Source organism: Gadus morhua, chromosome 1 (genome assembly GCF_902167405.1).
Source record: "Gadus morhua chromosome 1, gadMor3.0, whole genome shotgun sequence".
Taxonomy (NCBI): Eukaryota; Metazoa; Chordata; class Actinopteri; order Gadiformes; family Gadidae; genus Gadus; species Gadus morhua.
Window position 1 is genome coordinate 18,414,286 of NC_044048.1, and position 20,288 is coordinate 18,434,573.

Genomic DNA, 20,288 nt, shown 5'->3' on the forward strand with positions numbered 1-20,288 from the left:
CAAATTTCATGGGGAACCAGTGTAAATACCTTGACACCACTGTCCTGGATCATTGTTGCCTTTTGAAGCAAACACGGATATAATCATCAAAAAGTGCCAACAGTGTTAATATTTCCTGAGGAGCTAAACTCCTTGGGGGTAAACAGAAATGCCCTCAATCCTTAAGCACGATCATGTTCTCGTTTTCTTCATCTGCTGGTTCTAATGTCTTACAATCCAAAACAAGGAACGCGTTCAAATAGGCCAGCCCTTGGGTCTCTGACCTCACTGCCTGGCCAGCAAACGCTTCAGTCAGCCCACTCCATCCTACAACCCCCCCCCCATGTCCTTCACAAGGCCTTCAAACTGTTGTTCTCTGGTAGGTGATAAATGAAGGCAACCTTCACACTGTAGGCTGTTTAGTAGGCTGTTTGCCTACTAAACTCCAGGCGACCCCCTCTTTCTCCTTCACCTGGGTGCGATCACCACATCTAATGGTCCATCACAGTACGACCCCCCCCCCCTTTCCACAGCCATTGTGCTTTCCACTACCTTTTAAGATTTTATGATTTAAGACTTTCAGAGCAACTTTTGGTCACTGTTGTGTATATTTCTGTCTCTGGCACGCGGCCACTCCATCTCTACTGTCTGCTAGCTTCAGAAATTGCCCCTCTGGATAAATAAGGTTTTTTTAATTGAATTGTATTGTTAGAAAACAGGTCTGGGGACGTGCGCTGACGGGAGCACGTCTCTGTGGTCGGGGGGGTCGACGTACCCCCTGGGGCCCAACACCCCGGCTGCATAGCTCCACTAACCACTGCTCGCAGAGGGCCACCAGGATCAGGCCTGACCAGTCGTAGCGCGCTCTGTCCATCAGAGGCCGCAAGGGGGCTACTGGGGGGAAAGAGGACGCCAAACAGGTCCCTCTGCGCCTGGCCTCCTCTAGATCTCTGTCACGACCTGAGGGCGGGTCCGCTGCCATGGGCTAAGAAGAAGAAGAAGAAGAAGAAGAAGAAGAAGAAGAAGAAGAAGTAGAAAGCTGCCACTCTGCCAGGTGCCGAGCTGGGGGCGGCTCCCTCTGTCCCTCCACCATCCCCTGCGTTTTTAAATAATCTATTGGATTATATTATCTGTTCTGAGAAGCTATGATCAGACAGGAACAGTTGTGGTTAGCAAATGTAGGCTTCCTGATTCTGAGGCATGAGTAGTACCGAGCCCCACCCAAATGTAAGCTTACACAACAGCCTGACACGAGCATTGGAAAATCGTTTTTTTACGTCATGCCAAACCTTTAGGTTTAGGGAATGTAAACTTGAATAACCTAACATTTTGGTAAAACGAGCCCAATGACTGTTAGTCATGTCTCAAATATGAAAAAAAAAAATATTACTGTGGGCTATTTGATAAGCTTGAAAAAGAATACACTTGCACACAATCTCTATGATCTTGCTTACATCATTGAAGGTGTCCCGGTCTCCTCCAAACGGCAGACCCCCCAGTGGTATTTATCTCTTCCTTTTCAACGTAATGTTCCGAAAGTAGAGTTTTATTATTTTCAAATTAATTTAAATGAATCCAAATACCAATGGCTAAACAATAGGCCTACACCCTGTTTCCAATGTGTTAGGGCTTCCGGACACCTCCCACTACTTACTCGACCTTATAGTGAAGATGCATCCATCGACAGTGCAACATGGCACCGATGATGATGAAGGTGGGGATGCTCTTGTTTCTTGCGCTTTCGATCCACGCTGCAGGTAATTTAGCCCACCCCCAACAGCTCAATTGTTTCGGAGTTTTTAAAAACGTGAACGTTTTTTAAAAAATCTACTTAACTTTCTCTTTATTTAACAGCACCTCGAAAACAAGGAAACGCTTGTGAAAATAGTCAAAATGGTGAGTTCACAAAGGTAACTGCAAACAACTACAAAGAGACGAGCGCCGTGACCAATGAAGAGAAGCTGTACGACTGCTCAACTAGACAGACGACCAAGGGGGTCCTTAGGTGTCTGGAGGGGCAGTGGACGAAGTGCGCCCGTGAGTAGCTCAACTTCCCCAAACCGCAACACCATCCAAATCCTTGCTCATGGCTCAATGTATCTTGTTATGTTCTTTCGTGACATTTAAATAGTATTGCATAAGTGCGTCAGTAGTAGGCTGTTATATTACGACTGCTTCAAATTTCGATTTGCACAGTCCTCGTTTAAATGACCCACCCCCTCTTTGTAATCTCCGTTGTGAACGTGGAACAATAAAGCCCTTTATTTTATTTATTTATTTTTTAAGGTAACGCTCCCCCGATTTTCTATTGGCCGGTATTCTTGTCTATTAGATGTATGTATCGGTCAGCGCGTTGATTTCGTAGCCTATTACATGGTCTACTATTGAATACGAAAATACAAATACATACATAAATGATAGTGTCCGTACAGAGCTGGGCCAGGGCAGTAGGGAGTAGGAAACCAGTGAAGGGGCCAACAGGGGTGAGTCATTTAGATTCTGCTACGCCTACCCAGAATATCCTAAACAAAAGTAAACACACTATAATACTCTATTATGATTATGACAATGACACTTTACATTTTGTTAGTGGATAATAGCTGCACTTTTTGAGATTTATATTCATCTTCATTGTTGCACTTATTGTGAGTTACATTTGTAATGATTCAAAGTAATATTGTTTTGTCAGAAAGAAACATTTCTAAATACTTTCCATTTACAGCTGATTTAGTTTTTTAAAAGAGTGTTTCATACTCCTCACTGGTATAGGTATAGCCAAAATTGTTGCTACTATTCATATTTGGTTGGTTGAAAAATAAATTAACAAAAACATATTGTTAAAAAAACAAACATTACAAACATGCTATTTTAATTGAAAGCACGTTTTCTTCCTTTCCAGGGGTCTGCGGTAGGCCAGTTAGCACCGATGCCAATGCCTACCTTGAAAACAAAGAGACCAGCTTCGCCCCTGGAGTCAGAATCAGCTACTCGTGTGCCGTTGGATATGCTCTGTCCGGGGGCAATCAATACCGAAGATGTTTACGTAAAACATTTACATGGTCGCCTTTAACCATAAAATGTGAACGTAAGAAATTCTCTGTGGTTTCAACCTTATTTGAAAAAACCTACCGTAGCCTATAGTTTATAAGTAAATTCATTATTAATTATTGCATAAATAACTCCAGTATCGCATTCAACAGAGGTAGATGTTTTTGAGGGTCCTGACCACCAGATTGATGATTTGATCTTTCACACCAGGCAGTTCATGTGGCTCTGCTGGAGAGATCCTGAACGGAGAGGTCATCTATACTGGAGTAGAATTTGTACACACAGCCACAACAGTCTGTGCCAAGGGGTAAGAGGTCTGTGTGTGCGTGCGTGCAAGACTGCGTGCACGTGTGTGTGTCATTCCAATGAGCCATTTGATTATTTAGTGATGTATGGAGAAAGAGTGTAATATAATCTGTAGCTGTAACAGCTTCCCGCGCTCCATTACCAGATACTTGCTGGTGGGAAAGGCCAACAGGACCTGCTTGAGTGGTGGTTGGGATGGACGTCCAGCCTTTTGTGAAGGTCAGTGTCACCCCAATACGCAGCAAGGTCACCTTCCAGAACCTTTTTGGTATTGTTTTATATATCCGCAGCCTTCGTTTGAAGTGTGTGTGTGCGTGTGTGTGTGTGTGTGTGTGTGTGTGTGTGTGTGTGTGTGCGCGTGTGTGTGTGTGTGTGTGTGTGTGTGTGTGTGTGTGTGTGTGTGTGTGTGTGTGTGTGTGTGTGTGTGTGTGTGTGTGTGTGTGTGTGTGTGTGTGTGTGTGTGTGTGTGTGTGGTGTTGTGCGTCCCCTAGCCGTGCAGTGTACCAAACCAAAGACCAACACAGAGATATTGGGCCCCTGGAAGGCCTCGTACACGTACAGACAGGCCCTGGTGTTCCACTGCCGTGAGGGCACTCTTGTGGGCCAGAAGTCCATCTCGTGCAGCGAGAACGCGACCTGGAGTGCCCCCCCTCCCGTCTGCAAAGGTACCACTCCACATCCCCCCCATCAGAACAAAGATCATTTTAATCCATTATTTGATTTAGGTTTAGTTAGGAACTAGTAAGTATATTGTTGCTTTAGCTTTCCTTCAACAGAGGTAGATGTTTATGAGGGTCCTGACCACCAGATTGATGATTTGATCTTTCACACCAGGCAGTTCATGTGGCTCTGCTGGAGAGATCCTGAACGGAGAGGTCATCTATACTGGTGTAGAATTTGGACACACAGCCACAACAGTCTGTGCCAAGGGGTAAGAGGTCTGTGTGTGCGTGCGTGCGTGCAAGACTGCGTGCACGTGTGTGTGTGTGTGCATGTGTGTGTCATTCAAATGAGCCATTTGATTATTTAGTGATGTATGGAGAAAGAGTGTAATATAATCTGTAGCTGTAACAGCTTCCCGCACTCCATTACCAGATACTTGCTGGTGGGAAAGGCCAACAGGACCTGCTTGAGTGGTGGTTGGGATGAACGTCCAGCCTTTTGTGAAGGTCAGTGTCACCCCAATACGCAGTAAGGTCACCTTCCAGAACCTTTTTGGTATTGTTGGTATTTCCGCAGCCTTTGTTTAAGCTGTGTGTGTGTGTGTGTGTGTGTGTGTGTGTGTGTGTGTGTGTGTGTGTGTGTGTGTGTGTGTGTGTGTGTGTGTGTGTGTGTGTGTGTGTGTGTGTGTGTGTGTGTGTGTGGTGTCGTGCGTCCCCTAGCCGTGCAGTGTACCAAACCAGAGACCAACACAGAGACATTGGGCCCCTGGAAGGCCTCGTACGCGTACAGACAGGTTCTGATGTTCCGCTGCCGTCAGGGCACTCTTGTGGGCCAGAAGGCCATCTCGTGCAGCGAGAACGCGACCTGGAGTGCCCCCCCTCCCGTCTGCAAAGGTACCACTCCACATCCCCCCCATCAGAACAAAGATCATTTTAATCCATTATTTGATTTAGGTTTAGTTAGGAACTAGTATGTATATTGTTGCTTTAGCTTTCCTAGTATGTCATATTTTAGCCTTGTACAGTACTACGGGATAACCTTAAAGGAATACTTCACCGGTGGAGACATGAATCTGTATTGAAAGTGGGTCATATATTTAGTCGAATAGTAGCATAAATTTCAAATGTTGTGCCCCCTTGACCAAGGAAAGGGAGACAGTGACTTTTTGGCGCTTGCGGATTGAAGACGACAACTCCCACAATGCCAATCAGCATAATATAACAGCCAATCAACGTTCACTCCGCACCACGGCAGCGGGGCTCCGGCGGAAGACAATCACTTTCCACAATCGCGGGCCTCAATCCCTTTCTCCTCCATGTCGCAGTTCAGTCTACTTCAGATTGAAGGTTGTATCAGCGATTCTGATTGAAACATAAAGTATCACATTCATCTGCTTTTTCCTCACGATCCGCAAGCTGCCCGTCCCATAAGCCGGCTGTCAAAAAACCTCGTCTCTCTAGCCAGCCTAGGCTCCGAGATCGCACACAAAAACAAATGGTACTACCAACACCTCAAAATCAAAATAAACAGTGTTCCAACCAATCACAGAAAAGGGGTGGGTGTTGTGGTGTTTTGCGCTCGTGCCTGGGCTATGCGACCCTTCGAGTGTCGTATGTGTTGCGCGTTCATGGTCATGCACGTTCATGAAAATGCGTGTCCATGATCATTTTCAAAACACGGGAGGGAGGGGCTAGCTGGCTCTGTTTGTTTGGAATCTCGCAACGGAAGTCAGGGCAACCAGAATCGCTGACACAACCTTTAATGTGGAAGAACCAGAGTCGTGGAAGAACCAGAGACGTCGGTGAACCCGACGGAGTAGTTTGAGAATATTATGAAAAAACGACTGCGTCGGGTTCCCGACGTCTCTGGTCCTTCCACATCAATCTGAAGTTGCAGTTCAATCTGGACTCCCATTGCAAATTAGCTTCTGCCATGTTCGGAGGTCTGTGTCGGTCTAGTTCTCTAGCTAAACGGTGAAGAAACATGGTGGAATTTTGTGATTTTGTCATCTCGTACGCGAGCTCCTGTCCCCCTAATTCTTTATTTGTGGGCTTACAAATTTGCGGAACCAGTGGTATGTAGCCCTCGGCCCTTCTAGCCTTCTTTAAAAGGTCCATGGTTTTAGCCGGCAAACAAATTTCTACTGACATGACGTCAAACGCGTCATTTGACGTCAGGTCAGGAGAAATGTAAGGAGGACAGCTGGGCCAAGGGAAGACTGGGCTAGACTGAGGGAAGACAAAATATTATATTATAATAGAGATTTTATAATGATTGAACGGCGGTTCTGTGTCGGTGAAGTATCCCTTTAATGAAAAGTGCTTAAAAGTATTATTATTTGCCATTTGAAACATATTGTATATATATATTAATCAATACAATTTGTGCTAAGAATACGACCGAGTGACCGGATTAAATTTATTTTTCCTTACAGATGTTGAATGTCCTCGTCCAAATGTGCCGCACTCGTCCCTGTCAGGGTCTTGGCGCCCACCGTTTAGGTACAGGGCCTTGATGACCTTCTCATGCGACCCTGGCTACGTTCTGGAGGGCCAGGCCTCCGTGTCCTGTAGCCTGGAGGGGAGATGGACCCCCGCTCTTCCCCAATGCATTTGTAAGTAAAACTTAAAGGTCTCATGGCATGAAAATCTCACTTTATGAGGTTTTCTAACATTAATATGAGTTCCCCTAGCCTGCCTATAGTCCCCAAGTGGCTAAAATTTGCGTTTGGCGTAAAACGAGCACTAGGCATCCTGCTCGCCTTTAGAAAAATGGAAGCTCAAGTGCGCTGATTTGGAATGTGGCCCCATATGTCGTCATAAGGGGCCAAATTACCTCCCCGAATTACCTCCCCTCTGCCTTGCCCGCCCAGAGAATTTGGCCCGCCAATAAGACAAAGAGCTACGACCGTGCGAGCGCCACATGTGTGTGTGTGTGTGATTACACACACTGTATCGCAAGTGTTGTACACTTCTTTGTTATTCTGATAACCGTTCTGCTGTTGCTGTTATGGCGCATAACACGTCGGTTCTTTTCTCTGGTATTTCCACAACAAGACAGTAGTTGGGGTTATCTCAGCCCTGGTTGAGAAGGAATTGGGGGGAAAGGAACTTTGGCTTTGACTCCCTGAAGTACATGAACTGCGACATGCTGCCCACCAACGGCTGCCACTAGGAACCACCGCCACGAAGCACCACCGCCCGGCAGCGGGCAGCCGACAGCACGCGGTTCAGTCTACTTCAGATTGATGTGGAAGTGGAAGAACCAGAGACGTCGGAGAACCCGACGCAGTCGTTTGAGATTCATATATCGTCTGGAGGTGCACACAGCTTTTGGCCGTGATAATATGTATTATATGATATAGATATCTATGTATGATATTATTTAGATAAAGAGTTCCAGGACTGTAACGCAAGTGTTTTACACTTCTTTGTTATTTGGATAACCGTTCTGCTGTTGGTGTTATGGCGCATAACACGTCGGACTCTTGTCTCTGGTATTTCCACAACGAGACTCGTAGTGGGGGTTATCGCAGCCAAGGTTGAGAAGGAATTGGGGGAAAGGAACTTTGGCTTTGATTCCCTGAAGTACATGAACCACGACATGGAAGAGAAAGGGATTGTTGCCCGTGATCGTCTCCTGCTTGAGCCCCGCTTCCCGCTGCCCGCTGCCGAGGGACCATCGCCTTGGCACTGACCGCTGCCCGCTGCAGAGGCGCTGGTCCCTCTGCAGCAAGGCTCCGGCGGGAGACGATCGCGGTCAACCATCGCGGGCAACAATCCCTTTCTCCTCATGTCGCGGTTCAGTCTACTTCAGATTGATGTGGACGTGGAAGAACCAGTGACGTTGGAGAACCCGACCCAGTCGTTATTTCATAATATCATCTCAAACGACTCCGTCGGGTTCTCCAACGTCTCTGGTTCTTCGTGACCGTGTTAACTGGTGACCATCAGCCGAATGCGTCGCTTGTAGTCGTGGCTACGCCAGCTGTTGGAAATCGGGTCCAGACACGTAGCTGTCCTTGCGAATGCCTCTTTGATTTGTTTTTCAATAAAATGTCAAAAATATTCCCATCTCATTCGTATTTGGAGTCTAATTGGAGGAACTTGTCCCGTAGAACCGTTTTAAGCTAAAATAAATGGTAAATGTAACAAGTTCGGATTCCATTCCGTTGTGCTGTTGACCCACAGGGAAATTTTCCGCCGTAGTAGTAAAAATCACAAATTCTTCTTAAAAACAGGAAAGGCAGCCAGATCAACTTGTGACCCTACTATCCATGTACTTAAGACCATGCATTGGTCGCGTTTCCAAAAATAAGACGCCTTTACATCCAGTTATTCAAAACCTAATGTTTCCCCCCACTGCTTGAAACTAGCCAAAAACACTGTTATGCGCTCATTCTATCATTTCGGTAGCCTGATGTGGTGTTGTTGTCCCCTTTCACTGGATGTATCTGAAAGCAAAGCAGCGACTTCGGAAATCCATGCGTTTACATGGGACAGCTAGATCGGATTAAGCAATGCAATTGCTTAATCTTAATTGCATTAAGCAACGCAACGTGACGTAAGGCGGTATCACTTTGAGACATAAAGTTTATTCAGATCAACAAAGCATACATTACGGGATTCGAACTCATACCATTTTGGGGGAAAAATATTTGTAGTTGAGATTCCATTCCATTGCGCCGTAGAGCCACAGAGACTCCATCAGCTGTAGTACTAAAAACTCCAACTAGTCTTCTTCCTAAGAGCAGGAGGCAGCCAGATGAACTTGTGACCCGACTGTCCATGTTATTATTGACCATGGTATTTGTCTCGTTTCCAAATAGAAGTGGCCATTACACCAGTTATTCAAAACCTAATGTTGTGTTTCCCTCCACTGCCTACAACCCAGCCAAAAACACTGTTATGCGCTCTTTCGCTACCATTTCGGTAGCCTGATGTGGTGTAGTCTCTTGCTCTGGATCGTCTCTAAGCAAAGCAGCGAGCTCGAGAATCAATGTGACACAAGGCAGTATCACTCTGAGACACAACGTTTATTGAGATCAACAAAGCATACCTACAGATCTTCCAAGGGATTATAGGCCTAACACCCCTGACTAGTTATCAGGCCAAAATCCCGTGTCTCAAAAAGAGGGCAAGTCCGGGCAAAAGAGGACGTCTGGTTACCCTACGTACGGGAAACCCATTTGATTCCTACCCGTTCCACTGTTAAATAGCGGTCCAAATTGGTGGACGCTATCCTGGTAATTTCTCTGCGTGAGAAATACGAAGTGTGGCGTGTGAGGGTGTGCATTGGTTGAATTGCGTGTGTCTCACGCCGAATGCGTGTGTCTCACGCCGAATGCGTGAGACTTGAGAGCCCTGTATCTATCTATCTAGGCTATTAATCAACAATTATTCACTGAAGGCGAAGTGAATAGTTGGGAATAGCCCCCGAGACCGAAGGTTTATTTGTTGTTTATAGCGACATTTTGGATGAAAACAATATCGAGTTTGAGATGTCAATCATGGGATATTGCTCAATATCCCGAGATAGCGATCCAATCAAATTGCGCCGTTTTAGGATATTCATGTGTAGCATATATATATAATATCTATGTATTTATCTATGTATCAGAATAATCTGCTGAACACTCTCTTACTAGTCTCTACTCTCAAAGGTCTCAATGCGGCTTTGGTCCGTGTCTCCCCAACGTGACGTCATGCAATGCATTCTGGGGGAAATGAGAATCAATAGCAAACTGCTAAAATAGTACCTACTTTTCGTATTACATTCCGTTTTGTGATACCTAACAACATTAAATACAATAAATAACAGTTTAAATCTTTATTACCAACAAGCAAATTGCAAAAATTTGTTGGAAAATAAACCCTTCAACACGGCCTTTAATAGGTCCATGCTTGTAGCAGGCAAACACATTTCTGTGTTTCCCTCCACTGCCTACAACCCAGCCAAAAACACTGTTATGCGCTCTTTCGCTACCATTTCGGTAGCTTGATGTGGTGTAGTCTCTTGCTCTGGATCGTCTCTAAGCAAAGCAGCAAGCTCGAGAATCAATGTGACGCAAGGCAGTATCACTCTGAGACACAACGTTTATTCAGATCAACAAAGCATACCTCCAGATCGTCCAAGGGATTATAGGCCTAACGCCCCTGATTTGTTATCAGGCCAAAATCCCGTGTCTCAAAAAGAGGGCAAGTCCTGGCAAAACAGGACGTCTGGTTACCCTACGTACGGGAAACCCATTTGATTCCTACCCGTTCCACTGTTAAATAGCGGTCCAAATTGGTGGACGTCAAACGCGTCATTTGACGTCAGGTCAGGAGAAATGTAAGGAGGACAGCTTGGCCAAGGGAAGACTGGGTTATACTGAGGGAAGAAGAAATATTATATTATAATAGAGATTTTATAATGATAGAACGCAGGTTCTGTGTCTGTGAAGTATCCCTTCAATGAAAAGTGCTTAAAAGTGTTATTATTATTTGCCATTTAAAACATATTGTATATATATTTATTAATACAATTTGTGCCAAGAATACGACCGAGTGACCAGATGAATGTCTTTTTCCTTACAGATGTTGAATGTCCTCGTCCAAACGTGCCGCACTCGTCCCTCTCGTCAGGGTCTTGGCGCCCACCGTTTAGGTACAGGTCCTCGATGACCTTCTCATGCGACCCTGGCTACGTTCTGGTGGGCCAGGCCTCCGTGTCCTGTAGCCAGGAGGGGAGATGGACCCCCGCTCTTCCCCAATGCATTTGTAAGTAAAACTTAAAGGTCCCATGGCATGAAAATCTCACTTTATGAGGTTTTCTAACATTAATATGAGTTCCCCTAGCCTGCCTATCGTCCCCCAGTGGCTAAAACTTGCGTTCGGTGTAAAACGAGCACTAGGCATCCTGCTCGCCTTTGTAAAAATGGAAGCTCAATCGCGCTGATTTGGAATGTGGCCCCATATGTCGTCATAAGGGGCCAAATTACCTCCCCTTACTCTGCCTTGCCCGCCCAGAGAATTTGGCCCGCCAAGACAACGAGCTACGACCGTGTGAGCACCACATGTCTGTGTGTGTGTGTGATTACACACACTGTAACGCAAGCGTTGTACACTTCTTTTTTTCATGGATAACCGTTCTGCTGTTGCTGTTATGGCGCATAACACGTCGACTCTTTTCTCTGGTATTTCCACAACGAGACAGTAGTTGGGGTTACCTCAGCCCTGGTTGAGAAGGAATTGGGGGAAAGGAACTTTTGCTTTGACTCCCTGAAGTACATGAACTGCGACATGCTGCCCACCGCCCGCTGCCACTAGGAACCACCGCCACAAAGCACCACCGCCTGGCAGCGGGCAGCTTGCAGCACGCGGTTCAGTCTACTTCAGATTGATGTGGAAGTGGAAGAACCAGAGACGTCGGAGAACCCGACGCAGTCGTTTGAGATTATATCATATATCGTCTGGAGGCGCACACAGCTTTTGGCCGTGATAATATGTATTATATGATATAGATATCTATGTATGATATGATATTATTTAGAGATAGAGCTCCAGGACTGTAACGCAAGGGATTTACACATCTTTTATGAGGTTATCTCTGCATTGGTTGAGAAGGAATTGGGGGAAAGGATCTTTGGCTTTGACTCCCTGAAGTACTTGAACCACGACATGGAGGAGAAAGGGATTGTTGCCAGTGATTGTCTCCCGCTTGAGCCCCGCTGCCCGCTGCCGAGGGACCACCGCCTCGGCGCTGCCCGCTACAGGAGGCGGTGGTGCCTCTGCTGCAAGGCTCCGGCAGGAGGCAGTAGCGGTCAACCGTCCCTTTCTCCTCCATGTCGTGGTTCAGACTACTTCAGATTGATGTGGACGTGGAAGAACCAGAGACGTTGGAGAACCCGACAGAGTTATTTGAGATGATATTATGAAAAAACTACTGGGTCGGGTTCTCCGACGTCTCTGGTCCTTCCACATCAATCTGAAGTTGCAGTTCAATCTGGACTTCAGAGAGTCAAAGCCAACGTTTCTTCCCCCAATTCTTCCTCTCCACTTCGGCTGTTTCCCATTGCAAATTAGCTTTTGCCATGTTCGGAGGTTTGGGTCAGTCTAGTTCTCTAGCTAAGCGGTGAAGAAACATGGTGGAGTTTTGTGTTTACATCTCGTACGCGAGCTCCTGTCCGCCTCATTCTTTATTTGTGGGCTTACAAATTTGTGGATCCGGTGGTTTCTAGCCCTCGGCCGTTCTAGCCTTCTTTAATAGGTCCATGCTTTTAGCAGGCAAGCAAATTTCTACTGACATGACGTCAAACGCGCCATTTGTCGTCAGGTCAGGAGAAATGTAAGGAGGACAGCTGGGCCAAGGGAAGACTGGGTTAGACTGAGGGAAGAAAAAATATTATATTATAATAGCGATTTTATAATGATAGAACGGCGGTTCTGTGTCGGTGAAGTATCCCTTTAATGAAAAGTGCTTAAAAGTGTTATTATTATTTGCCATTTAAAACATATTGTGTATATATTAATCAATACAATTCGTGCTAAGAATACGACCAGATGAATGTCTTTTTCCTTACAGATGTTGAATGTCCTCGTCCAAACGTGCCGCACTCGTCCCTCTCGTCAGGGTCTTGGCGCCCACCGTTTAGGTACAGGTCCTCGATGACCTTCTCATGCGACCCTGGCTACGTTCTGGTGGGCCAGGCCTCCGTGTCCTGTAGCCAGGAGGGGAGATGGACCCCCGCTCTTCCCCAATGCATTTGTAAGTAAAACTTAAAGGTCCCATGGCATGAAAATCTCACTTTATGAGGTTTTCTAACATTAATATGAGTTCCCCTAGCCTGCCTATCGTCCCCCAGTGGCTAAAACTTGCGTTCGGTGTAAAACGAGCACTAGGCATCCTGCTCGCCTTTGTAAAAATGGAAGCTCAATCGCGCTGATTTGGAATGTGGCCCCATATGTCGTCATAAGGGGCCAAATTACCTCCCCTTACTCTGCCTTGCCCGCCCAGAGAATTTGGCCCGCCAAGACAACGAGCTACGACCGTGTGAGCACCACATGTCTGTGTGTGTGTGTGATTACACACACTGTAACGCAAGCGTTGTACACTTCTTTTTTTCATGGATAACCGTTCTGCTGTTGCTGTTATGGCGCATAACACGTCGACTCTTTTCTCTGGTATTTCCACAACGAGACAGTAGCTGGGGTTACCTCAGCCCTGGTTGAGAAGGAATTGGGGGAAAGGAACTTTTGCGGTGAAGAAACATGGTGGAGTTTTGTGTTTACATCTTGTACGCGAGCTCCTGTCCGCCTCATTCTTTATTTGTGGGCTTACAAATTTGTGGATCCGGTGGTTTCTAGCCCTCGGCCGTTCTAGCCTTCTTTAATAGGTCCATGCTTTTAGCAGGCAAGCAAATTTCTACTGACATGACGTCAAACGCGCCATTTGTCGTCAGGTCAGGAGAAATGTAAGGAGGACAGCTGGGCCAAGGGAAGACTGGGTTAGACTGAGGGAAGAAAAAATATTATATTATAATAGCGATTTTATAATGATAGAACGGCGGTTCTGTGTCGGTGAAGTATCCCTTTAATGAAAAGTGCTTAAAAGTGTTATTATTATTTGCCATTTAAAACATATTGTGTATATATTAATCAATACAATTCGTGCTAAGAATACGACCAGATGAATGTCTTTTTCCTTACAGATGTTGAATGTCCTCGTCCAAACGTGCCGCACTCGTCCCTCTCGTCAGGGTCTTGGCGCCCACCGTTTAGGTACAGGTCCTCGATGACCTTCTCATGCGACCCTGGCTACGTTCTGGTGGGCCAGGCCTCCGTGTCCTGTAGCCAGGAGGGGAGATGGACCCCCGCTCTTCCCCAATGCATTTGTAAGTAAAACTTAAAGGTCCCATGGCATGAAAATCTTACTTTATGAGGTTTTCTAACATTAATATGAGTTCCCCTAGCCTGCCTATCGTCCCCCAGTGGCTAAAACTTGCGTTCGGTGTAAAACGAGCACTAGGCATCCTGCTCGCCTTTGTAAAAATGGAAGCTCAATCGCGCTGATTTGGAATGTGGCCCCATATGTCGTCATAAGGGGCCAAATTACCTCCCCTTACTCTGCCTTGCCCGCCCAGAGAATTTGGCCCGCCAAGACAATGAGCTACGACCGTGTGAGCACCACATGTCTGTGTGTGTGTGTGATTACACACACTGTAACGCAGGCGTTGTACACTTCTATGTTTCATGGATAACCGTTCTGCTGTTGCTGTTATGGCGCATAACACGTCGACTCTTTTCTCTGGTATTTCCACAACGAGACAGTAGTTGGGGTTACCTCAGCCCTGGTTGAGAAGGAATTGGGGGAAAGGAACTTTTGCTTTGACTCCCTGAAGTACATGAACTGCGACATGCTGCCCACCGCCCGCTGCCACTAGGAACCACCGCCACGAAGCACCACCGCCTGGCAGCGGGCAGCTTGCAGCACGCGGTTCAGTCTACTTCAGATTGATGTGGAAGTGGAAGAACCAGAGACGTCGGAGAACCCGACGCAGTCGTTTGAGATTATATCATATATCGTCTGGAGGCGCACACAGCTTTTGGCCGTGATAATATGTATTATATGATATAGATATCTATGTATGATATGATATTATTTAGAGATAGAGCTCCAGGACTGTAACGCAAGGGATTTACACATCTTTTATGAGGTTATCTCTGCCATGGTTGAGAAGGAATTGGGGGAAAGGATCTTTGGCTTTGACTCCCTGAAGTACTTGAACCACGACATGGAGGAGAAAGGGATTGTTGCCAGTGATTGTCTCCCGCTTGAGCCCCGCTGCCCGCTGCCGAGGGACCACCGCCTCGGCGCTGCCCGCTACAGGAGGCGGTGGTGCCTCTGCTGCAAGGCTCCGGCAGGAGGCAGTAGCGGTCAACCGTCCCTTTCTCCTCCATGTCGTGGTTCAGTCTACTTCAGATTGATGTGGACGTGGAAGAACCAGAGACGTTGGAGAACCCGACAGAGTTATTTGAGATGATATTATGAAAAAACTACTGGGTCGGGTTCTCCGACGTCTCTGGTCCTTCCACATCAATCTGAAGTTGCAGTTCAATCTGGACTTCAGAGAGTCAAAGCCAACGTTTCTTCCCCCAATTCTTCCTCTCCACTTCGGCTGTTTCCCATTGCAAATTAGCTTTTGCCATGTTCGGAGGTTTGTGTCGGTCTAGTTCTCTAGCTAAGCGGTGAAGAAACATGGTGGAGTTTTGTGTTTACATCTCGTACGCGAGCTCCTGTCCGCCTCATTCTTTATTTGTGGGCTTACAAATTTGTGGATCCGGTGGTTTCTAGCCCTCGGCCCTTCTAGCCTTCTTTAATAGGTCCATGCTTTTAGCAGGCAAGCAAATTTCTACTGACATGACGTCAAACGCGCCATTTGTCGTCAGGTCAGGAGGAATGTAAGGAGGACAGCTGGGCCAAGGGAAGACTGGGTTAGACTGAGGGAAGAAAAAATATTATATTATAATAGCGATTTTATAATGATAGAACGGCGGTTCTGTGTCGGTGAAGTATCCCTTTAATGAAAAGTGCTTAAAAGTGTTATTATTATTTGCCATTTAAAACATATTGTGTATATATTAATCAATACAATTTGTGCTAAGAATACGACCAGATGAATGTCTTTTTCCTTACAGATGTTGAATGTCCTCGTCCAAACGTGCCGCACTCGTCCCTGTCAGGGTTGTGGCGCCCACCGTTTAGGTACAGGTCCTGGATGACCTTCTCATGCAACTCTGGCTACGTTCTGGTGGGCCAGGCCTCCGTGTCCTGTAGCCAGGAGGGGACATGGACCCCCGCTCTTCCCCAATGCATTTGTAAGTAAAACTTAAAGGTCCCATGGCATGAAAATCTCACTTTATGAGGTTTTCTAACATTAATATGAGTTCCCCTAGCCTGCCTATCGTCCTCCAGTGGCTAAAACTAGCATTTGGTGTAAAACGAGCACTAGGCATCCTGCTCGCCTTTGTAAAAATGAAAGCTCAAGCGCGCTGAATGTGGCCCCATATGTCGTCATAAGGGGCCAAATTACCTCCCCTTACTCTGCTTTGCCCGCCCAGAGAATTTGGCCCGGCAAGACAATGAGCTACGACCGTGCGAGCGCCACATGTCTGTGTGTGTGTGTGATTACACACACTGTAACGCAAGCGTTGTACACTTCTTTGTTTCATGGATAACCGTTCTGCTGTTGCTGTTATGGCGCATAACACGTCGACTCTTTTCTCTGGTATTTCCACGAGACAGTAGTTGGGGTAACCTCAGCCCTGGTTGAGAAGGAATTGGGGGAAAGGAACTTTGGCTTTGACTCCCTGAAGTACATGAACTGCGACATGCTGCCCACCGCCCGCTGCCACTAGGAACCACCGCCACGAAGCACCACCGCCTGGCAGCGGGCAGCGGGCAGCACGCGGTTCAGTCTACTTCAGATTGATGTGGAAGTGGAAGAACCAGAGACGTCAGAGAACCCGACGCAGTCGTTTGAGGTTCATAATATCGTCTGGAGGTGCACACAGCTATTGGCCGTGATAATATATATTATATGATATAGATATCTATGTATAATATGATATTATTTAGATATAGAGCTCCAGGACTCCCACCGGAGCACCCTGAGTGTTCTAGAATATTTACCGAACACGGCCAAAGGCTGTGTGCGCTTCGCCATTGCGATACATCCACTGTAAACAGAGCGCATGGTTCCGTGGCCGCATGCTGCTCAGGTCCACACCCCCACCCTCCTCCTTGACCCGCCTCTCTCCTCCTCAATTGCATTAAAGCTACAGACACCGAAACGGCGCGTTTGGGGAAAGCTCAATGTGCGACTGGCTCGTAGTGGCTGTAATTCTGCACCACGGCTGAATTTCGGGAACGTCTTCAAATACTGTGTTAGGGGCCCACTAATATCTACAGTATATTAAAGCATCCATAAAGTAGCATGCCATGGGACCTTTAAGGTTCATGTTTAATGTCCCATGGCAGAACAGCTGAAATCTGCACCAGCACTAGTAAATTAAAAAAAGAAAATCTGCCTGTAAGGTTTCAATTCAATACGTTTAGATTGGCCACTGTAGAAAATCTATTTCTGAAAGCTTCATCAACTATATCTCCGGAACGGGACAGAAAACAAAGCGTAACTCAGCCTTCTGCTGATTTTATTTTTCCGGCCCAGAAATTGCACTTTAACATGGTAGGATTGCCGGAGCATAGATCCACTTTCATGTGCTCCACCATTGCTCTAACTTGCTCTCTGTCTCCCCATTATTGGTTCACTATTTTCATACAGTTCATGTCTTTCTATTTTCTTTTATTACAGGGTATGGATATGCATATGGAGGGAATGGATATGGAGGGAATGCATATGGAGGGAATGCATATCATGGATAAGACCTTTCACAACAACATTTCTTATCCAACCAACCATCAAGAGTATATAAAGTCATAATTTCAGCGGAAAAGTAGCACATTTGGCCTTGATCGGGGTAGCAGTGTCATATATGCAAACTATGTACTTCGCCTTCCACAAAAATAATGCATTTTTGATAAGGCTATCTTTTGTGATACAATTAAATGTTTGATCATCGGTCATCTTTGGCAATAATAAACAGAATATATTAAGATGAAGTACAGTTTGTTTATTTTGGTGTTTTGGACAGTAACAAGTACACATTCCAGTTGCATTAACCTCTGTACAGTTATTTTCTCTTACAATGGATAAGGTTACGTGTTTCATTTCTACTGACTAAATGGTGAGTGAGAGTATTTTATGAACAAAAGGAGCTATGGAAAAAAACGACACAAATTTCATTCATTTAAAAAGACAATACAAATCCAGACATTTCTTTACATGAGCAATAACAATTCAAGTGCAAATATCAACTCTATGATACATCATAGCAAACTCTTGCTAAAAGGCGACAAAAAGATCAGGTTGCAGGACAAATGGAATGGAGGGACGACTATAGAAGGATGGAAACGTATTTGACTCCAGAGCCACACATAACATACTTGATTGATTGCCAATGAGCTGGGATCAATGCCCAACTGGGCGAGCACATGGTGAAATTAAATCAATATTTCCACTTTCCTTATGACTGGAGATCTGCACAGCTCCACATTGCCCCCCCTGGTGTTTGACAATGTGGTCACAATCCCTTTGTGTCATCCTGATGTTCAGATACCTACAACTAAAACCTTTGTGTATGAGACACTATACACTATCATTACTTTTTTTTTATATTTACAAAGCAAGTACAAAACCAGTATCATCTTGCTGAAATTTATTCAATGGCAAACGGTGGGAAGGAATTCGTTATTCTTTTATTTTTATTTAGGGGGTTGAGTTTCCAGAATAGTTTTTATTCTATTTTATCATTGTCGTTTGGTCAGTGACAATGCAATTGTCAGTAACAATTTGATTGCACTGGTGCCCAGATCTATCTGGAAAGCTTCCTAAGACCCAAATCAAGTGTTTTGGATTCCGAGCACATCAATTTTACCCTGTTTTGTTCGCGGTTTTGACATTAAAACAAAATACGTTCTAAACATCAGGAATCAGGAATGTTACATTTCTAATACACTGTCTTGACACTTTCTCTTTCAAGAGATAAGTAACACTATATATATAAAAAATCCTCATTTTCCAATCTCTGCCCACAGTGACTGATGCGTAGAAAACGCTAAGCAAGGGGAGAACTCTAAATTACATTCGCTGACAGCCAAAGCACATTTCACATGCAATGTAGTTATGTTGGGGTGTATAGCCTAGTTTAAGGAGTGTTCATGTTCATCAGGAATGTAACATGGTCTGCCCCTGCCATTCTTTGGAAGAGCTTTATTTATTCTGATTAAAAATTGCAGTAAAAGCAAACGGGAGTGTTTTATTAAAAGGATTTCAGATGGGGCTAAGAGAGGGGCTGACAGAGTTTTTTCAGGGGGGGGGGGGGGGGGGAGGGATCATGCTTGATGCAAATTAGGATTAAAAGAAAGATTCAACCCTCGTCTATGTATTTTCACTATTTACAAGATTGAAATGAAAAAGAAATGTGAAAGAACAAAAAAGGAAATGGATTTTTTTCTGTGTAGAGAAACTGTGTTGCATTTAATGTTCTCATCTCCCTTCTGTTGAACCTATAATCTCTATAATCTATGGAGAAGGATCTAGGGGGGGGCGGATAGTGTGTCTTGACGGACCTTCTGGGCAGAAATAAATGACTGTTTTAACAGCAAAACTGGAGAAGTGCTCCATGAGCTCCAACAGAACAGGGCTGAGCTTAACGGACATGGGGAATAGCGACTGATCCTGCTTGTTTTAGCAACAGATAAACATAGATTGCGGATGTGATTACTAACCGCGGACATCAACAGACATACACACACACACAAACACACACATACACACACACATACACACGCACAAACCACACACACACACACACCAAGCCTCTAACGTTACCACATTACTGAAACAGATATAATCGTAATTTGGTGGTTGCCTTTGACTCCGTCTTGGAGCCAAAGTTTGTCTTTTCCTTTTTCGGTAGTTTCAACCCACAGGGCGGCAACAAAAAAAAACACACACACATACATCCTCATCACAAAAACATCTGCTCAGCTCAGTCATCCACACACTCACAGCGGAGACCTCAACCATGGCTGGAGGTCCCCATTGGAGCCGTCTGTGGGCAGTGAACCACAACCTTGTTGTTGTTGTTGTTGTGGTTGTTGACGAATGTCAGGGAGGAGGAAGATAAGCATACCATGGTTATGATGGTTTGAGTTGGAAGTCCTGCGGGTTTGGGGGGTGAGGGGATGAAGAGGTCAGGGGGGGGTGGGGGGAGGAAGAGGTTGGAGGGGGGGCAGGGGTTGTCAGTTGTATGGTCGCAGGAAGGCGGAGACTTTGCTGCTGATGAGGCGGATGAAGGAGCGAGGCAGCATCTCGTTGGACTCCCGGGGGGTGTACTTGAAGTAGTTGTTGGGGTGAGCCAGCACGTCGAAAAGAGTCTTAATCAGCTTTTTATCCTGCGGGAGGCCAAGAGGTGGAGAATAAGGAATGTTATATTGAGAGCATGTCTATAGCAGCATGCACGCACAGTCACACATATATATACACACTATTTCTATAAGCTCCTTATGTGTTGCTGTTTCTTCATAAAATGTACGTGTGAGTGTCAATGGTCCCACTCAGGGACTAAAGATGAATGTAGCGTGTAGCTATCTCTGGTGTGTCTGGTATGTTGTGCACTATCGCTGTG

At 45.6% G+C, this 20,288-nt stretch overlaps 2 protein-coding genes across 9 annotated transcripts in view; one reads left to right on the forward strand and one right to left on the reverse strand.

The window, feature by feature from the left end:
* Nucleotides 1-1,599: 1,599 nt before the first annotated feature.
* Nucleotides 1,600-17,658, forward strand: LOC115546107 (complement receptor type 2). Of its 7 annotated transcripts, XM_030359787.1 has the most exons (15): nucleotides 1,600-1,736; nucleotides 1,834-2,016; nucleotides 2,879-3,064; nucleotides 3,238-3,334; nucleotides 3,479-3,552; nucleotides 3,825-3,998; nucleotides 4,168-4,264; nucleotides 4,429-4,502; nucleotides 4,716-4,889; nucleotides 6,431-6,610; nucleotides 10,575-10,757; nucleotides 12,562-12,744; nucleotides 13,688-13,870; nucleotides 15,675-15,854; nucleotides 17,351-17,658. In XM_030359787.1, the coding sequence occupies exons 1-15, from the start codon at nucleotides 1,673-1,675 to the stop codon at nucleotides 17,419-17,421; spliced, it is 2,103 nt and encodes a 700-aa protein (XP_030215647.1). In that variant the 5' UTR covers nucleotides 1,600-1,672; the 3' UTR covers nucleotides 17,422-17,658. The 7 variants fall into 7 exon arrangements, with proteins under 7 accessions (XP_030215647.1, XP_030215653.1, XP_030215676.1 ...); XM_030359793.1 differs by lacking the exon at nucleotides 6,431-6,610 and having other exon boundaries at nucleotides 1,607-1,736; XM_030359816.1 differs by lacking the exons at nucleotides 12,562-12,744; nucleotides 13,688-13,870 and having other exon boundaries at nucleotides 1,607-1,736.
* scube3 (signal peptide, CUB domain, EGF-like 3) overlaps nucleotides 17,649-20,288 on the reverse strand; it is a 63,676-nt gene continuing 61,036 nt past the window's right edge. For both annotated transcript variants that reach the window (XM_030359539.1, XM_030359531.1), the window contains one exon: nucleotides 17,649-20,055. In XM_030359539.1, the coding sequence (XP_030215399.1) occupies nucleotides 19,903-20,055 (153 nt within the window). In that variant the 3' untranslated portion in view covers nucleotides 17,649-19,902. The remainder of the gene's footprint in view (nucleotides 20,056-20,288) is intronic.